At 56.1% G+C, this 17,656-nt stretch overlaps 5 protein-coding genes across 5 annotated transcripts; 2 read left to right on the top strand and 3 right to left on the bottom strand.

Moving 5' to 3' along the window:
• Nucleotides 1–163: 163 nt before the first annotated feature.
• B0H18DRAFT_935306 (uncharacterized protein) lies at nucleotides 164–2,318 on the top strand (the record flags this gene model as incomplete). Its single annotated transcript, XM_048041787.1, has 5 exons — nucleotides 164–553; nucleotides 602–788; nucleotides 970–1,216; nucleotides 1,276–1,907; nucleotides 1,956–2,318. The coding sequence occupies exons 2-5, from the start codon at nucleotides 612–614 to the stop codon at nucleotides 2,316–2,318; spliced, it is 1,419 nt and encodes a 472-aa protein (XP_047891412.1). The 5' UTR covers nucleotides 164–553; nucleotides 602–611.
• Nucleotides 2,319–2,924: 606 nt separating this feature from the next.
• Nucleotides 2,925–5,954, bottom strand: B0H18DRAFT_1120886 (uncharacterized protein; the record flags this gene model as incomplete). Its single annotated transcript, XM_048034226.1, has 5 exons — nucleotides 2,925–4,049; nucleotides 4,099–4,412; nucleotides 4,472–5,384; nucleotides 5,420–5,635; nucleotides 5,691–5,954. The coding sequence occupies 5 exons, from the start codon at nucleotides 5,952–5,954 to the stop codon at nucleotides 2,925–2,927; spliced, it is 2,832 nt and encodes a 943-aa protein (XP_047891411.1).
• Nucleotides 5,955–7,093: 1,139 nt separating this feature from the next.
• On the bottom strand, nucleotides 7,094–10,030 carry B0H18DRAFT_1105601 (uncharacterized protein; the record flags this gene model as incomplete). Its single annotated transcript, XM_048032660.1, has 5 exons — nucleotides 9,818–10,030; nucleotides 8,611–9,766; nucleotides 8,115–8,554; nucleotides 7,281–8,067; nucleotides 7,094–7,239 (listed from the first exon to the last, which is right to left on the bottom strand). The coding sequence occupies exons 1-5, from the start codon at nucleotides 9,869–9,871 to the stop codon at nucleotides 7,094–7,096; spliced, it is 2,583 nt and encodes an 860-aa protein (XP_047891410.1). The 5' UTR covers nucleotides 9,872–10,030.
• Nucleotides 10,031–11,259: 1,229 nt separating this feature from the next.
• Nucleotides 11,260–13,526, bottom strand: B0H18DRAFT_1212573 (uncharacterized protein; the record flags this gene model as incomplete). Its single annotated transcript, XM_048036481.1, has 6 exons — nucleotides 11,260–11,312; nucleotides 11,378–11,474; nucleotides 11,540–12,376; nucleotides 12,427–12,845; nucleotides 12,903–13,456; nucleotides 13,516–13,526. 6 exons carry the CDS (start codon nucleotides 13,524–13,526, stop codon nucleotides 11,260–11,262), a joined length of 1,971 nt encoding a protein of 656 aa, XP_047891409.1.
• Nucleotides 13,527–13,815: 289 nt separating this feature from the next.
• B0H18DRAFT_1212572 (uncharacterized protein) lies at nucleotides 13,816–17,618 on the top strand (the record flags this gene model as incomplete). Its single annotated transcript, XM_048036480.1, has 4 exons — nucleotides 13,816–14,113; nucleotides 14,173–15,023; nucleotides 15,080–16,070; nucleotides 16,120–17,618. The coding sequence occupies 4 exons, from the start codon at nucleotides 13,816–13,818 to the stop codon at nucleotides 17,616–17,618; spliced, it is 3,639 nt and encodes a 1,212-aa protein (XP_047891408.1).
• Nucleotides 17,619–17,656: the final 38 nt, after the last annotated feature.

The raw sequence follows: 17,656 nt of genomic DNA, 5'->3' as shown, positions 1-17,656 counted from the left end.
GAGAGAGTGTAGGCCTACTCTTCATTTAATATGCCGGTCAGCTTGTCACAGAGAGCTATATCGACCGTCCATATGTGTAGGGCAGAGAAAGCTATTGCAGTTATCCCGCAAGACGGCAAACGAAATGATGCTCAAGAGCATGATGCCCTCGAGAGTCGAGACGACGAACTTGCGACGAACTGAAGGGAAATGTGAGGCGTCTCCACGATATTCGGGCTCCGATAAGACTTGCAAGTCTCGGCCAGACAGGGCGAGACGAGGTGGCCCAGGGTGGCCCACATGGTCGTATTCCCATCATATTGATGCACCAGCATTTGAGGCGTCGTGTACGGCCACGGCAGCGACAACCTGGCCTGCGACAAAAGGGCCACTGGTACAACTCGTTGTCTATTCCAGCGTCGATGTGTTGTGGCAGAGTACCGCGGAGCTTGACGGAGTGCGAATGAGTGGCACGGTGGTCGCGTCAGGGCGTCTGGTAATTTGTTGTCCTTCGACTCTGCTGCCTCCGTGGCCCACACGCACCTTCTCCCCCGCATCATCTCCCATTTTCACGGTGAGCACATCTCTTCAGGGCACGTTTCTTATGCTGAATAGACCGCAGTAGCACCATCATGAACACCAACGGCACTTCCACCGTCAATCCTTCCGAAGTCGGCTGGCAATTCGTCCCGCAATACTACACGTTTGTTAACAAACAGCCCAATCGTTTGCACTGCTTCTACACTAAAGCCTCTACATTTGTCCATGGCTTGGAGGGCGAGGATATCAAGCCGTGCTTTGGCCAGCAGGTGCGTATCCCATCCAGCCCGGTGCTGACGCGTCGTGCTTCGTAATACGCGTGGGAGGCCAGGGTGCGCTCAGCGCGTCGGCACTGGCGGGCCTCCCGTTCCCAGCGGATGCATTGCACTCGCGGAACTCGCATTACACCGCAGTCACCGGTACAGGGCGTCGGGCTGACGTTCGTGTCAGGAAATTCACAATAAAATCACTTCCATCGGTTTCCAAGATTGCAAAGTCTTCATACACTCGGTCGACGCTCAGTCCTCTGCAAACGGCGGCATCATCATCCAGGTCATCGGTGAGATGTCAAATCAGGGCGAGCCCTGGCGCAAGTTTGTCCAGACGTTCTTCCTCGCCGAGCAGCCCAACGGCTACTTTGTGCTCAACGACATCTTCCGTTTCCTCAAGGAGGAGGCCGTTGAGGACGACCAGGCGAGTGATGTTGACTCTGCTGCTCCACGGCCCCTGCCGTGCAGGTCTCCCCTGCTCCGCCAGCACCTTCTTCGCCGTCGCCCGTGCCACCCGCTCCCATTGAGTTCCTTCCGGAGCCCGTCGCGTCACCTACGCCCCCGCCTGCTCCTGCGCCGGAGGAGCCCCCGGCGCCTCCTACTCCCGAACCTGCACCTACACCTGAGCCTGTGCAGCAGCAGCCCAACGGTGTGCACCCGGAGCACGAACAGGAAGCTATTCTAACTCCCCCCAGGTCGCCATCGCCCGCCCCGGAGCCACCAGCAACAGCGTCGCCCCCGCCCGTGTCGCCCCCACCGAAGGAGCAGCCGCTCCCCGCACCAGTTGTCCCCGCACCGCAGCCGCCGCCACCACAGGCCGCTCCACCACCAGTGGCTCAGCCTGCTCCTGCTCCTGCTCCTGCCGCTCCCCAGCCTCAGCAGCCACCTCAGCGGAAGACCTGGGCAAACCTGGCGGCGAAGGACTCGAACAAGTGGGGCGCGGCGGTGGCAAATGACGCGCGTGGTGTGAGCGAGGCTCCTGTGATGACGGGCACGCCAGTCCCGGTCAACGGACCTCAGTCGCCCGCGCCGCATGTGACGACGCGGCCAACGGTGCAACACGCGCATCCGAGCCTGGTCGCTGCTCAGACAGTCGCGACGCCCCAGTGCTTCGTCAAGGTACGTTCATCCCCAGAGCGCGTGACCGTGATACTGACCCCTCCGCAGAGCGTGACGGAGAACATCTCGGACGCGGCGCTGAAGAAGACGCTCACCGAGCGGTTCGGGCCGATCAAGGAGTGCGAGGTCCTGCGCAACAAGGCGTGCGCGTTCCTCGAGTTCACGCAGCTCGACGCGGCACGGCGCGCGATCGTCGCGTCGCTCCCGATTCCGCAGGGCGGCGAGGGCGGCATCCGCATCGAGGGCGCGGAGGGCAACGCGAGGATCTTCGTGGAGACTCGCAAGGAGCGCAGTGAGCGCCCGCCGCCGCGCGGCGGGCCGATGGGTGGCGACCGGGGACGGGGTGGTGGCTTCCGCGGGCGCGGAGGCCCTGGCGGGCGTGGACGGGGTGCACCGCCGCCGCAAAAGTAAACTGCTAATCCCTTCGGTGGTGGCCGTGGTGGTGAGTGGAGTGGGCGAGAGGGGGTGGGCGGGCGCACGGCGTGCGGGTGTCCTCTGGTCTGGGCTGGCGGGTTGTGATTTTGCATTCTTTGGGGAGACGGACCAGCATCCAGTGGACGGTCGCGCGCCGGGGGCGCGCCGCGAAAAGTACGAAACGCTTGTCTGTGTTCTAACGATCTTGATGTCGAGTTGCGTAGCTTAGTGTCACCAGTCGTCGCTTTCTGTTGTTGCAACATTCTCGAAATGGCATGCTTTCCACGTCTATGCTGCTCATTTATGTGTGGGTCACTTGTTCTGTACGGGTGGTTCAGACGGGTGGAGGGAGGATGTCCGGGGCGATTGGAATATGATGGGAAACACCTGTCTTCTACCGTTCGACGATTGCGGATAGCTCGTATGTTACAGTACAATTACACAAGATCAATACAGTGGAAAGCCAGAACGTACACGATCTACATAATACGCCACTTGCAGAGAAACGATGCTTCTCCGTTGTCAAGTAATCCGTGGTAGTAACGCTAGCAGCTACGCGACAACAATTTGCGGCCACATAACACGACGCTGGTGAGCTAGCCTTCATGTACGCTTGCCCCGTGGCTTGCGCGATGACCTAGTGTTTCGAGGGTTGCTCAGAGTCCGCGGACGTTTCGATGAGTGAGACGACCCAGCGTCATCTCCGACGTCGTCTTCGTCCTCTTCTTCACGAGTGCGAGTCCGCTTCGTCGCGCTGCTCCCTCGTTTCGAGGCGCCGCCCTGTCTACTAGCAGGCCGTTTGGACGATTGGCTCTGCGACCCTCGGACTCGAGAGCGGGTCCTCGGAGCAGGGGGAGGTCCCATCTTGGGAGAGGTGCTGCTGGTTGACTGTTGAACCTCGTCCGCCTTCTTGGTCTTCACCGAACGAAGAAGGTAGCCGGACGGGTGTGATTGAGATGAACCGCCGTCACTTGATGGGGGGATCTCGTGGGTGCCAACAGCGTTAGACTCTGTAGTCGAGGTACGCGTAGTGGCGGTTCGTCCTCCAGTCGATTGACCGCGGGCAACTCTCGCCCGACCCTTCCGCCTGGCTGCCTTCGCTGCATCCTGCGCATCGGTATCGGATGAATCCGTCTCCGTCTCCGTTTGCTGTCCCTCGTGAAGTTCGTTGGCACGGCGAGTCGGAACGGGAGGCCGGGGAAGATAACTCGATATGTCGCGCGATGCCCCTTGAGAGGTGTAGGTGAGGGTGCCCTTGCTGCGGCGTTGACCAGATGGCCTCTCCATACCCGGTATCTCACCGACTGGGTCATACTTGGGTGGAGTCCAGGGTTTCGCGCGGTCGTCCTTGGGCCAAGCGTCGCGCTTCTCCAATGCCTTGTTGAAAATCGCCAGGACTTCCTCGTGAGTCATACGAGCGTCAGGGTCTTCGTGGTTTCTCTTACAGAGCTTCCTGAAGTCCTCCAGGAGGCCTGTCAACGCTTCGTTGGATTCGACCATCACTGACGGTTCTTTCCTCAGCCATGACTCTTTAAGAGCTATGCTTTCGTGCAACCTTGCGTCGAATAGACGGTGCCAGGCCTGCTCGCCATCAAGATGCAGATAGGCAGTGTGCCGCAGGACGATCCACACCAGCAACCAGTAGAAGGACTCGAGGTCATACTGAGCTTCGTGTGGAATGTCTGCGTGCTCGTTGAGAACTTCGATCGCCATGAAGTGTAGTGTACCCTTAGATCATGTATTAGTCATGGGCGCACGAGTAGAATGGCTGGCCTACCGTTCGCTGCTTGTGGTCGTTCTTTGGGTCTTTAGGGTTCGGCGCAGGTTCGCCGGTGGAGTTGCCGCGCATCTTGGCTACCATTCGCTGTAACATGGTCTGCATGACGTCCTTGTACTCATCTCGAACGTATTTGTCCCACTGCTTCATGTTGACGGGCCTCCCTGAGCCCCGCAGGAATCGTTTCCAGCTGAATGCGTAATCGAAGTCATGAATGAAGCCTATGATTGAACCATCCGGTCTGCGGGCAATCATGACGTTGCCATTACTGATGTCTCTGTGGACGACTCCAGCCACATAGGCTTGTCGATGCCCTGTTGGAAAATCCGACGTGAACACTTCATTCATCTCCCATTGTAGCAATTCGACGTACCCTCTATGGCGTCCCGGAGAGCCGTAGCCAACTCGTACGTTGACTCAAAGTCAGTGATCGGCACTCCGATCGTCTTCGAAACCAACCGCGTTTGACTGCGCTCGTTGTACTCGATGTCCCCGTCTCGGCAGCGGGCGGTTACGGTCCTATGTCCCACGACGTGCCAGTAAGGCACATCCAGTTCAGGAAAATCTTCGAAACATTCATCTGCGGTAGACGGTGCCACAGTGTCCTTGTCCTCGCCGGCCAGCTTCCTTGCCTCTCGCAAGCCCAGATCATCGCCATATTCGAACTCGGCGATGTTGGCGAAAGACAATGCTGTACTCTCCTCTGCCTCGTCTGCTGCCTCCTGAAATAAGCGATAGAAGCCGATCTCCGATGCCCGCACGAATTGTCGCCAGGCCTCCTTGATAACGACACGTTTGCCCGTCCCTTCGCCCTGTTCGTCAAGTTCAAAGGCCTCCCAGATCGTCGTCGCGCGCGAGAAGAGTCGTGGGTTAACGAATATCAGCTTGTACGCCAGATACGTCGTCTTCTCTTTGCCATTAGTCACTATGAATCGACGGACGGCCTTCCTATTCTCCGCCGTGTACGTGTACGAAGGATCGTACTTCTGCGTCAAATCCTGCACTCGTGCGCGATCCTCATGAGTGCCCAAACTAGAGGTCGGATCGTCGCCAACAACCACGCAACCCTCCTGCTTCGGGTTGAGAAAGCGGTAGAAAAACGCGTGCAGAATTTGGGGCTCCTTCATATAATCGAATGGCGGAGAACATACGGCCCCTGCTCGATCAAAACGGAAGATGCGTGCCTTGTGTCCGTAGATCCCGATGACGAAGGCGAACAATCGGCCCTGCGCAAGCATGATGTTGCGCGCACTCTTGGCCAGCTGGACGAGCGTCTCCTCGTGCGCCTCCGTGCAAGTCACCATGGGATCATCCGTGTCACATGGTTTGGCCTCGAAAACCACGGCGACATTTCGCCAGCGATCAAGAGGGGGATATACGGGAGTTCGGGGATGGTCGCTACGACGTCCGGTTTTGTGACATGCTGGTCGTCGTCGCCGAGAGCAAATGGGAATCGCATGACATTGTGTGCATGGTTCACGAACTCCGGTCGTTTCTTCTTTTCGAACTGGCGCACTAGGCTGGTCAGGCCTTTTACCTGTGGATCCGCGTGAGAGGTGGCTGGCGAAGATGAGTAAGTAAAGCCAACTGACCAGAGGCCCGTACATGCGGTGTTCCTTTCCTTTCCCAGTAGGCACCTTCGCGCTGAACGTAACGTCTGGACAAGCGGGGACGGGCTTTTCAGAGTGAACAAATTCCGTCAGAAAGGAACCGATGTCCTCCACAGCTTCGACGATCCGCTTGTGTATGTGGCTTTTCCAAGCCTTTGCGTCTTTCTCGCTCTGCTGCCGTTTATCCGCCGCATTCGTAGGCTCGCCGGGATCGCCGCCCCTGCGAGGCGTGACTTTGTCGGCCATGTCGGACTGATCAATAGTGTAACAGGCCGTGCAAGGGCGGTCGTGGCAACGAGAGGAAGAGTATGGGGGAGGAGCCCGCATCACCGAAGCTTTTGAGCGGCGAGGCATATCGATTTTGGGGCACAAGCACTTCGCCACAAATGGACGTATTGGCTGATGGGCCACGGATAACTGTGTGGCTTCAACTTGTGACTCAGCGACGCGTTCTCGCCACACCTGAGTAGCTGCGATATGACTTACCTTCCGCACTGACACGGTGCAATTGTTTCACTCTGCAACAATGGCAGTGCTAGGGTTCAATTTACGCGCGACCAGCGAGGATTACACGGAGGGCGGGGGCGGTCTGACGCGTTGAGGACGATGAGGGAGGACAGGGAGCGCCCAACTTCGCCACCAACGCGCCATGCACGTGTTCGATTGACCTGCCATATATGGATGTTTTTTCACCGCCCCATCAGCGCCGCAGCCATTGTCCGCCCGATATGGAATGTGGCTTGTTCAATCCTTGAAACCCGTCTGCTCGCCGCACGAAATGCTGACCATACGTTGCGGTGTGTTGATACTTATTGCTGTACAACCGCTGTGATACTGACGGTAGAAGGAGGCATGGTGATCACCAGTCAATCTGGTCGAATGTGATTCAACCTTCGAATTCACTAACTACATCCGCGTTCTTGTCACTACGCCGCGCCACCGTGCTTGTTGATAAAACAGTATTCCATGTCAACCTTGTCCGCATTTCCGTTTCATGGGACGCGTTCTGTGTCGACTGAGAATGACAGCACCTCAGGAAGCGTGCACGACGCTACGGGGTGTCGTGCAGTCATTGACAACAATCACCGCGATGTTGCGCGACTCGCCGTTCGAAATATACACCGTCTCGATTTACTGCAACAGTACAAATAAGTAAAGTACAGACAGAGTCACAGTCGTGGCTCAGAACAGACTCAGATCAACAGCCCGTCTAACCAACGAACACTACACAACAACAATGCTATCACCGCCTGGCCTGGGACCTGCGTGAGCTTTGGTCCGCCCGAGGCTGGCTGCGCGTCCTCTGACGTTTCGAGGAATGCAATACATCAGCGTCTTCCTCAATCTCGTTATCGCCTCCGCGCGCACGCGTCCGCTTCGTTGCGCTACTCCCCCTCTTCGGCCTCACATCTTGCTCGGTAGCAGGACGGCTTGAAGACTGGGTCTGCGAGCCTCCAGAGCGGGTCCTTGGAGCGGGCGGGGGTCCCATCTTGCGAGACGTGCTCCTCGCGGATTCCCGAACCTCGTCTACCTTCGTTGTCTTCCCCGAGCGCAGATCGTAGCGGGACGAACCTTGCCTCCCCGCCGAGTCGCTGTTGGTCGAAGGCGGGACTTCGTGGCCTCCTGATGTATAGGGCGATACAGTCAAGGCATGCAGACCAGCAGGCTGTCGCTTGCCTCGACCTGCACCTGATGTCGCTCCACGCTTGGAAGTACCTACATCCGGCACGTTTGCACCCGCCTGTCCATCGTCAGACTGGGCGTCCGAGTCGGAGGTAGGGCTCGGAGCTGCGGGGCGCTTCTCTGCTCGACGACGTGTATCGCGCTGAGATGCGCTGCGCCCCGCGCCCTGAGAGGTATAGGTGAGGGTCCCCTTCGTGCGGAGTTGCCCTGACCGCTTCGCCATAGCAGCAGTTTCATGCGCATCGCGTTTAGGCGGAGTCCATGGTTTCGCGCGGTCATTCTCAGGCCATGCATCGCGATCCTGCAGAGCAAGATTGAACAGATCAAGAACATCCTTGTGCGTCATGCACTGCTTCGCCAGATCAGGGCTGTTGAAGTTTTTCTGGCAGAGTTTCCGAAAACGCTCCAAAAGCCAGGCAAGCATCGGATTGTCCTCTATCTCGATAGGGTACGGTGGGCCAATCAGCCACTTCATCTTGAGCGACTGGCAGCTGTCTATGGTCGTCCCATCGAAAAGCGCGTGCCATGCTTGGTCACTGTTGGGCTTATCGTATGCTGTGTGACGGAGGATTATCCATACCAGCAGCCAGAAGAAGGATTCAAGGTCGTGTCGAGCTTCGTGCGTAACGTTAAATCCCGGATCAAGTACCTCGACAGCCATGAAATGCAGAGTCCCCTGCCAGTAGTCAGTCGCTGATAGGAACACGGAGGGGACGGACTCACTGTGCGTTGCTTATGATCGAGGTTCGGATCTGCCGTAGCTGCTTGTCCGTGTTCGTCCTTCTTGGAACCGCTTGGTGGTTGGTGAGCACGCGAGTTGCGCGATGTGCGGTGGGCTCGCTCGTTGTTCAGATCACGGGACGTATGTTGCTTGCGATTGCGATCGGAATGCCGCACCACCGTTGGTAACTCGTCACCAGAATTGGCATCGCTGTTGCCCCACCGTTTCTGCCAGTCGCGTCCATATTCCTTCCGGGCGTGTTCTTCCCAGCTCTTCAAATCGGCCAGCGTCTCCACCTTCGCCAAGAACGCCCTCCAGTTGGACGCATAGTCGAAGTCATGAATGAAGCCAAAGGAGGTTCCGTCCGCTCTCCTGCCTATCATGACGTTGCCACGACTGACGTCACGGTGAATGACTCCAGCCTCGTACGCTCGTCGATGCCCTATCGCAGCACACCTCGTCAACGTCATCATAACAAAAGGTAGAGCCACGACGCACCTTCAATTGCGTCACGGAGAGCACTAACCAACTCGTACGTCGAGTCGAAATCGATAATTGGCTTTCCAATGGTCTCGAAAACGAGCCGCATCTGGGCTCGTTCGACATGTTCAAGTCCCTTCTTATAACGCCCGGCAGAGACAGTCCGGTGACCCAGTACACGCGCGCAAGGCACCTTCAGCCTCGGGAAATCGCCAACATACTCCGTTTCCTTGGCCCTCGGTTTGGCCTTCATATTGAGGGCCTTGGCCTCGCGCAAGCCTAGATCATCGCTGCACACGAGCTTGGCAACCCCGTATTCCGCTAATGTTGCACCTTCCTCCGCCTCCTCCATAGTCTCTTGCACCATGAGATAAAAGTCTATCTCCGATGGCCGTACAAACTGCCGCCATGCCTCTTTGATGATGACGCGCCTGCCCGTCGCCTCGCCCGCCTCGTCGAGTTCGAACGCCTCCCAGATCGTCGTCGCGCGCGAGAAGAGCCGTGGATTGACGGATATCAGCTTGTAGGCTAGATACGTCTTCTCGACTTTGCCCTCCGTCACCACGAATTTACGAACCGCCTTCCTGCTTTCCTGCGTATACTTGTATGAGGGGTCGTGTTCGGCCGCCAGCTCCTGCGCCTTCGTACGCTCCTCGTGGGTGCCAAGATTGGACGTGGGATCGCCGCCGACTACCACGCAAGCTTTGAGCGTAGGGTTGAGGAAGCGGCATAAGAACTCGTGCAGGAGCTTGGGATTCTCTGCGTAGTTGAACGACGGAGAACATACAGCCCCTGCTCGATCGAATCGGAAGATGCGTGCCTGGTGTCCATAGATCCCAACCACGAACGCGAACAATCGTCCCTGCGCGAACATGATGTTACGCGCACTCTTCGCCAGCTGGATGAGCGTCTCCTCATGCTCAGCCGCATGCCGCACCATCGGGTCTTGCTCGGCAGTAGCTTTGGCTTCGAATACAAGCGCGACATTCCTCCAGCGATCAGCAGGCGGGATGTATGGAAGCCCCGGTATTGTCGCTATAACATCTGGCATCGTGGAGTGCTCTGCGTAGTCGCACATCGCGAACGGGAATCGCATGGTTTGATGGGCATGGTTGTTAAACGTAGGCCGCCTGTCGTCGGGAATGTTGCGGACCAGGCTTGTGAGGCCTTCCACCTGCGAGGTGCTTTCAGTAGCGGCCAGGATGTCTGCACAAGTGATGCTTACTAGCGGCCTATACATCTTCAACTCCTTTCCTTTGTCAGTCGGAACTTCCGCCATGAATTGTGTATCGGGACAGTTGAAGGTCTTCTGTTTCGACGGGACGAACTCTTGCAAGAAGGTCTTGATTTTGGACGTGGGCTCAATGATCCGCTCGAAGATCTCGGCTTTCCAACGTTTTGCGTTTCTCTCGCTGTTCTGCCGTTTGCTCGCACCGTCTGTCGCCTCACCTTGCGGAGGACCTTTATGAGGTGTAACCTTGTCGGCCATCTCGACGTCCTCAGCGGTGCAGCAGGCGGTTCGAGTACTGTCGTAGTCAGAAGGGGGGAAATGCGGGGGAGGAACCCGCACTGCCGAAGCTTTTGAGCGGCGAGGCATATCAATTTTGGGGCACAAGCACTTCGCCAAAAATGGACGTATTGGCTGATGGGCCACGGATAACTGTGTGGCTTCAACTTGTGACTCAGCGACGCGTTCTCGCCACACCTGAGTAGCTGCGATATGACTTACCTTCCGCACTGACACGGTGCAATTATTTCACTCTGCGACAATGGCAGTGCTAAGATTCAATTTGCGCGCGACCTACGAGGATTACACGGAGGGCGGGGGCGGTCTGGCGCGTCGAGGACGATGAGGGAGGACAGGGAGCGCCCAACTTCGCCACCAACGCGCCGTGCACGTGTTTGATCGAGCTGCCATATGTGGATGTTTGTCTCACCGCCCCATCAGCGCCGCAGCCATTGTCCGCCCGATATGGAATGTGGCTTGTTCAATCCCTGGAATTCGTCTGCTCGCCGCACGGAATGCTGACCCCACACTGTGGTGTATTGACACTTATTTTTGTACAACGGCTGTGATACTGACGGTGAACGGGCGCATGACGATTGCTAGCCAAGTGATTCCTTCGGATTCACTACTATGTTCCCCGTTCTTGTTGTTACCGTGCTTGCTGCGAGCAAGGAAATGCGCATTGCATAGATGCTATGCAGACGTATGGACGACTAGACATACTTATACACAATAAACCTGTATTTTAGGTCAATTTCGTCCACATTCTCGTTTCACTGGCAACGGGACACGTGTTTCGTGTCGGCTGAGAATGACAGCACCTCACTGGCAGGAAGCACGACGCTACTGTGCGGGGTGCCGTGCAGTCATTGACAATAAGAATCACCGCAGCTTTGTCGAGGTACCTTCATTGCCCGGCTTGTAGTTGTTGCTGTTCAAATTTATGTTCCTTTGGCCCGAGGCGCCAGAAGCCTGGACGTTGCGCTGCAAATATATAACGTAAGTACTCGCCGTTTGAAACACACACCGTCTCGATTTGCTGCAAGAGTACAAATAAGTAAAGTACAGACAGAGTCACAGTCATGGCCCAGAATGAAACTCAATATCAACAACAGCCCGTCTAACCAACGAACACTGCACCACAACAATGCTATCACCGCCTAACCTGGGACCTGCGTGAGCTTTGGTCCGCCCGAGGCTGGCTGCGCGTCCTCTGACGTTTCGAGGAATGCGATACATCAGTGTCTTCCTCAATCTCGTTATCGCCTCCGCGCGCACGCGTCCGCTTCGTTGCGCTACTCCCCTCTTCGGCCTCACATCTTGCTCGGTAGCAGGACGGCTTGAAGACTGGGTCTGCGAGCGGCCAGAACGTGTCCTTGGGGCGGGCGGAGGTCCCATCTCGCGAGACGTGCTCCTCGCTGATTGCTGATCCTCGTCTACCTTCGTCTTCGCCGAGCGCAGATTATAGCGCGGATGCTTCTGCACCAAGTTGCTGTTGGTCGAAGGCGGGACTTCGTGGCCTCCTGATGTATGGGGCGACGTAGTCAAGGTATGTAGAGCAGCAGGCCGTCGCTTGCCTCGAACTGCACCTGATGCCGCTCCACGTTTGGAAGCACCTACGTTCGGCACGTTGGCATCAGGCAAGGAAATGCCGCCCGCCTGTCCGTCAGATTGGGCGTCCGAGTCGGAAGGAGTAGGGGAAGGGGCCGCTGGGCGCTTCTCTGCTCGACGCTGTGCAGCACGCTCGGATGCGCTGCGCCCCGCGCCCTGAGACGTATAGGTGAGGGTTCCCTTCGTGCGAAGCTGCCCTGACCGCTTCCTCATAGCGTCTGGTTCGTCCGCTCTGCCTTTGGGCGGGGTCCATGCTTTTGCGCGGTCGTTCTTCGGCCAAGCACGCCGATTCTTCAATGCGCGATCGAAGAGATCGAGAACCTGTTTATGCGTCATGCAGGTGTTTTCCAGGTTAACATTATCATAGTTCGTCTGGCAGCGGTTTCGGAACTGCTCCAATAGCCACGTGAGATTCGGATTTTTCTTAAACTCGAGAGGCCGCGATGGATTGACCAGCCACTGTATCTTGAGCCCCCGGCAGATTTCGATTGTCGGCGCATCAAAGAGTGCGTGCCACGCACGGTCACCGTTAATGTGATGGTATGCTGTATGACGGAGGACTATCCACACCAACAGCCAGTAGAAGGATTCAAGGTCGTGCCGAGCTTCATGCGTGACGCTGAAGTTCTCATCGAGTACCTCAACGGCCATGAAATATAACGTTCCCTGTCAGCGGTTAGCAACCGTCGGGCACACGCACAGGACAACGGGCTCACCGTGCGTTGCTTATGATCAAACTTCGACTGCTTAGTGTTGGGTTGCTCGCGTTGGCCGGTCGAGTTGTTCGGTGTGCTTTGAACTGGGTCGTCACTTGAATCGCTGGACGAGGGTTGACTATCCTCAAAGTCCGAGTGATCCAAGGCCGTTAGTAGCTCGTCGCCGGGTCCATCATCATTGTCGGACCACCCTTTCACCCGCTCCCGCCAGTCGAGTCCATATTCCTTCCGAGCGTACTGTTCCCACTGTACCAAACCGGCCAGGATGTTCTTGCTCGCCAAGAACACCTTCCAGTTGGATGCGTAGTCGAAGTCATGAAGAAAGCCAAAGGAGGTTCCATCGGGTCTCCTGCCCATCATGATGTTGCCACGACTGACATCCCGGTGAAGGACTCCAGCCTCGTACGCTCGCCGATGCCCTATCGCAGCAGACCTTGTTAACGTCGCGGCGAACAGATGGTGGAGACTAAACACACCTTCAATTGCGTCACGCAGAGCACTAACCACCTCGTACGTCGAGTCGAAATCAGTAATTTGCCTTCCGACGGTATTGAAAACCAGCCGCATCTGAGCTCGCTCGTCCGTTTCGATGCCTTTGGCCCGACGACCGGCACTGATAGTCCGGTGTCCGAGCACCCACGAGCAAGGCACCTTCAGCCTCGGGAAGTCACCAGTATACTCGTCGTCTTCGGATGGCGTAATGGCGTCTTTATCGAGGTCCTTCGCCTCGCGCAAGCCCAGATCATCACCGTACTCGAGGTCGGCAATCCCGCATTGCGATAATACCACACCTTCCTCCACCTCCTCTATAGCCTCCTGAACTGTCAGATAGAAGTCTATCTCCGATGGCCGCACAAATTGCCGCCAGGCCTCCTTGATGACCACACGCTTGCCCGTCGCTATGCGCTTTTTGTCAAGCTCGAATGCTTCCCAGATCGTCGTCGCGCGCAAGGGGCGCGCACGCGCCGGAAAGTGGACCGCAGGTCCACTGGTGGTCCTCCCAAATCGGTGTACGGGGTCCTCGACCTCACTTTCTCGACCATTATCGGCGAAACTTCGTTTTACTTGACACGGAGGCAAGATACATACACGGGTTTCATATTATATGAAGTATATGTATGCAGAAACACGCCCGTGTAGTTCCCATGGCAGTATAATGAGTACGGGGCGCGAACGTTGAATATCAGTCGTACTGAGCTGAAGCGCCGGGATTCCCGTTATGGACGAGTAAGATTCCTGCAGCCACCGCAGGATCGAAGTCCAAGGCATGGTCTCCGCACGGCATGCACATGTAGACAGCATGTATAAGTCACGTAGTACACATGGCAATAGTATCTATTGCAGTATCAACAGCATTGCGCCCTACCACTGCCCTTCATACACTCGAACATGGCTACTCCGACTCCGCCTGCTCAGGCTAGCATCGAGATACGCACTTCCGATGGACAGGTCCTTTGGACGCAATGGGACGCAGACAAGAGACGACACGTAGTACACTGTGACCTCTGCGGCAAGCAAGTTACCCTGACGAAACACGGCCACGCGCACGCATTCTTGAATGAACACCGCGGGTCTGATAGTTGTACTCAGTCGCAGCGGAAAGCTCAGCATCGGCGCGAGCGCGAAGCTGCATCCGCGGCGCGCAGAGCACTTTTCCAGCCTGAGAATATTGAGCAAAGGCCTGGAGGTAAGCGCGGTGAATTTTCACGTCAACAGAAAGCACCTTATGATCATCTCCACTAGTAGGGACAACACAGGCTCAATTGCGAGCTGCACCAGATCCCGGGCCCTGCGAGTCATCTAGTGCAGCTCAGAATTACCAGCCTCTAAATGCTAGTGTTCCTGCCACGCCACATTTTCAGCCTATGCCCGAGTCGCATTTTCCTACTGCGACAACCTCGCTAGTCGACGAACCATCTGAATCGACTCGCCGACTGTCTGGCGATGATCAGCCGGATGAGCTTACATTCGCATTTGGGGACTTACATGCTTCATCGCCTGCGCCAGAAGTTCCTTCGGGGATGGACCATGACCTTGGCCGAGGACAGCCGCCGCCCACGAGTATGCCATCGCCACTTGCGGATATGCCGCCGCTGCCTATGGGTATGCCACCGCTGCTCACGGATGTGCCGCTGCTGCCCATGGGTATGCCGCCGTTGCCTACGAGTATGCCGCCGCTGCCTACGGGTATGCGACCACCTCCTGCTGCTGCTAAAGACGCCGGGACATCGCGTCAATCCCGATCCACGGAGAACGGGTTCGCCTGCAAAGGCGTGCTCATTCAGTGGAAAGCAGGTTCTGTGTGGGACACGTACCCGTACCACCAGCATGCGCTTCGCGAGTACCCATGGGAGCCTGTCAGCATCGAGAATGGTGAATGGTTCCGCCTTCGTGCAAAGGATTGCGCCCGATCAACAATCAGCAAAGACGGATGCTGCACAGCCTGTCAAATGATCCCCGCGTCCGAACGATATCGCAAGTTCTTGGATAGGGCCATATCTGCGAGTGACTACACGCCATGGGAGTACCTCAATTACCGTCAAATTGTTGCACTCTGTAAGAAGATCGTCAGCGAGAACCGACTCCTGCGGCTCAAGGTAAGCACTGAACATTTGTGTTCTGTATGAACATTGTGACTCACCATCATCGGCAGAGTCGCAATGCAGATCGTAATCTGTCTCGACTTCGTGGCAAGATCAACGACCACCAGCGTCTCGTTACACTGCTCGCAAATCATGATGTCAAGCGGCTCCACCACTTACTCTCTGTTGCACTGCGCAAGGGGGCGAGTCCCAAAGCATTGATTGCGCAGATTGAACGCGCTATCACAGGGCTGTACAGTGATCGTGCACACTTTGAGGAACGCGATATCGATATCGCATTCCTCGTGAAAGCACTCGGTGGCCCACGTCTATTGTATGCCCTATCCAAATCCCACGGACTTGCATCAGTATCCACCACGAATCGCAAGCAGAAGATCCCTGAGCTCTTACCATCTATTTCTATTCCTTCGCGTCAGGATGCGAAGACGAATTACACATCATTCTGCAATCCCTCGCGAAAACCTCCACCGCCCCGATATGGCGCGTCGAACGACTTTGCAGGTCTTATCGTGATGATTGACGGTGTCAGTCTCGAAGAGCGGTGCCGTTACCTTCCATCCAGTAATGCAATAGTCGGCCTGAGCCGAGAAGATGCCCATAAAGTGTCAGTTCAGGTTACGACATACGAGGCATTGCAAGAAGTTGCGGCTTCTCTTCGTGACGGCAAGATCTCTTGTGGGCAAGAAGCGACTGTCGTAGCAATGGCACCGTATGCACGTACCGATCACCCCAGTGCCCTGCCCCTTATTGCCTCGCCAACAAACAAAAGCGAGACAGGTCGTGAGCTTGCACAGTGGCTCCAGACCTACTGTGATGCCTGGCAAAGTGATCCGAATGGCGAAACAGCACAAGGGCCAATATGGGCACTAGGGAGCGATGGTGACGCAGCATTTCGGCTCGCGAAGTATATTTTCTGCTTCACACATACTGTACCCGAAGCAACTTCCCTTGGCCGCCAGCTACGTCAGCTCCGAGGTATGAATCTAGCAACAAGTTCAAGTGGTATTGTTGCCACCTGTGATCCAAAGCACGTCATCAAGCGTAGGTCTCAGTCGTCAGACACCTCAACCAAGACTTACATTTTCATTAGGATTTGCAACACTGATACGCAATCCTCGTGGTATCATGGTTAACGACACACTTTTTCAACGGTCTGACTTCCTGGCGCATCTCCTCGATCTGCCGAACATGTCATCAGAGGATGCCAGAAGGCTTCTCGATCCCGCAGACAAGCAAAACGTACCAAAAGCAGTCCGTTTGGTGCAGGAGTTGCTCAATGTCAAAGAGCTGCCCACAGCTGAGCTATTGCCAGCCAGGGCTCATCGCCATCACTTGTTGTCGTTCTTCGCCGAGGTCCTTGGCTACTTTGTGCAACCATTCATAACAGTCAGCATGTCACTATCTACACAAGTATGCTCCCTCGCGACATACTCCCACTTGCTCGCAGCAATGTGGCTGCGGCACGGGACTGCCTTCATGACCGGAGCTCTCTACGCCGACTCACAAGCAATTGTAAAGAATATCATCATCACTACCCTGCGACTCCAGCTTCTAGACGATGACATACCATTCTACATCATCCTTGAGGGCACAGATCGACTTGAAACCCTCTTCGGTGATTGTCGCACACAGGATCACAGCCGGAATTTCGATATTCTGCAGCTATGTCAGAAGCTCAGTATCGCTGCGGAGATCAGTCTGATCTTCGAACGTAATCCTGACCTCGATCGTGGACACAGACGGCTTGATCTTAAAGACGCGAAGGGTGTTGATCGCGTCAATCCACGCTCATGGGTCGGCGATGTTCGAGTGGGCCAAGTTGATGTTGCATCGGAATGGGCCAGGGGTCGGGTGAATGCCCAAAAGCTCATCACGCAGTACCTTGGAATTGATGCTGCTGAGAGCTTCAATACCATGTACACGCAGACAGACTGCGACTTACTCCGACCGGGAGGTACCTATGTTGGAGTCAAGTACGATCCGGACGACGATCGTACCGACGCCGACGAAAGCGCAGTCCCTAGCAGCGACAATAACAACACTGAATCACCAGTACCTGATGAAGATGAATATGACGACGTACCGATAGGCCTTGACATCGAGGACTTCTTGCCAGAAACTACGGACGACCTCGAGAATGACGTGACCTTGGCATCATCGCCCGAAGATCATTTCCTGCTTGTTGATAACAAGAAGTTCTTCAAATCATCTGTGGTCACGGCACTGCTCACAACAAGCCGCGCACGGAAGGTCCCACTGCGGACATTGCGCAATCGTGGAGTGACGTTTGAAGACCTAGATCGCGGCGCGAAGGGCAACCTGAACTCGACTGACTTGCTTGATGGCGACATAGTGAAGATGGGAGATCTCGCCGCATCACTGCTCCGTGTGCGGTCTACCGTGTGCCTCGCGGTTGTTGAGATCATTGGTTTCCGGAGGGGGAAAGGCGATGACACAACCTGGATCTCAAGTGTCAATGTAGAAGATTTGGAAGACGACACTGATTCACATACCGTGTCCACCCAAGTGTTGGATATGTTCACGCCGGAATCCGCTGCCGTACCCACCGACAAGCGCACATGGCAGTGAACACATTCGTACATTCGCTTCGATGTACAAGCTAGCGG

This window comes from Fomitopsis serialis, assembly GCF_022376445.1.
Source record: "Fomitopsis serialis strain Sig1Antser10 chromosome Unknown B0H18scaffold_53, whole genome shotgun sequence".
Lineage (NCBI taxonomy): Eukaryota > Fungi > Basidiomycota > Agaricomycetes > Polyporales > Fomitopsidaceae > Fomitopsis > Fomitopsis serialis.
This window is presented reverse-complemented; position numbering and strand designations above follow the sequence as displayed.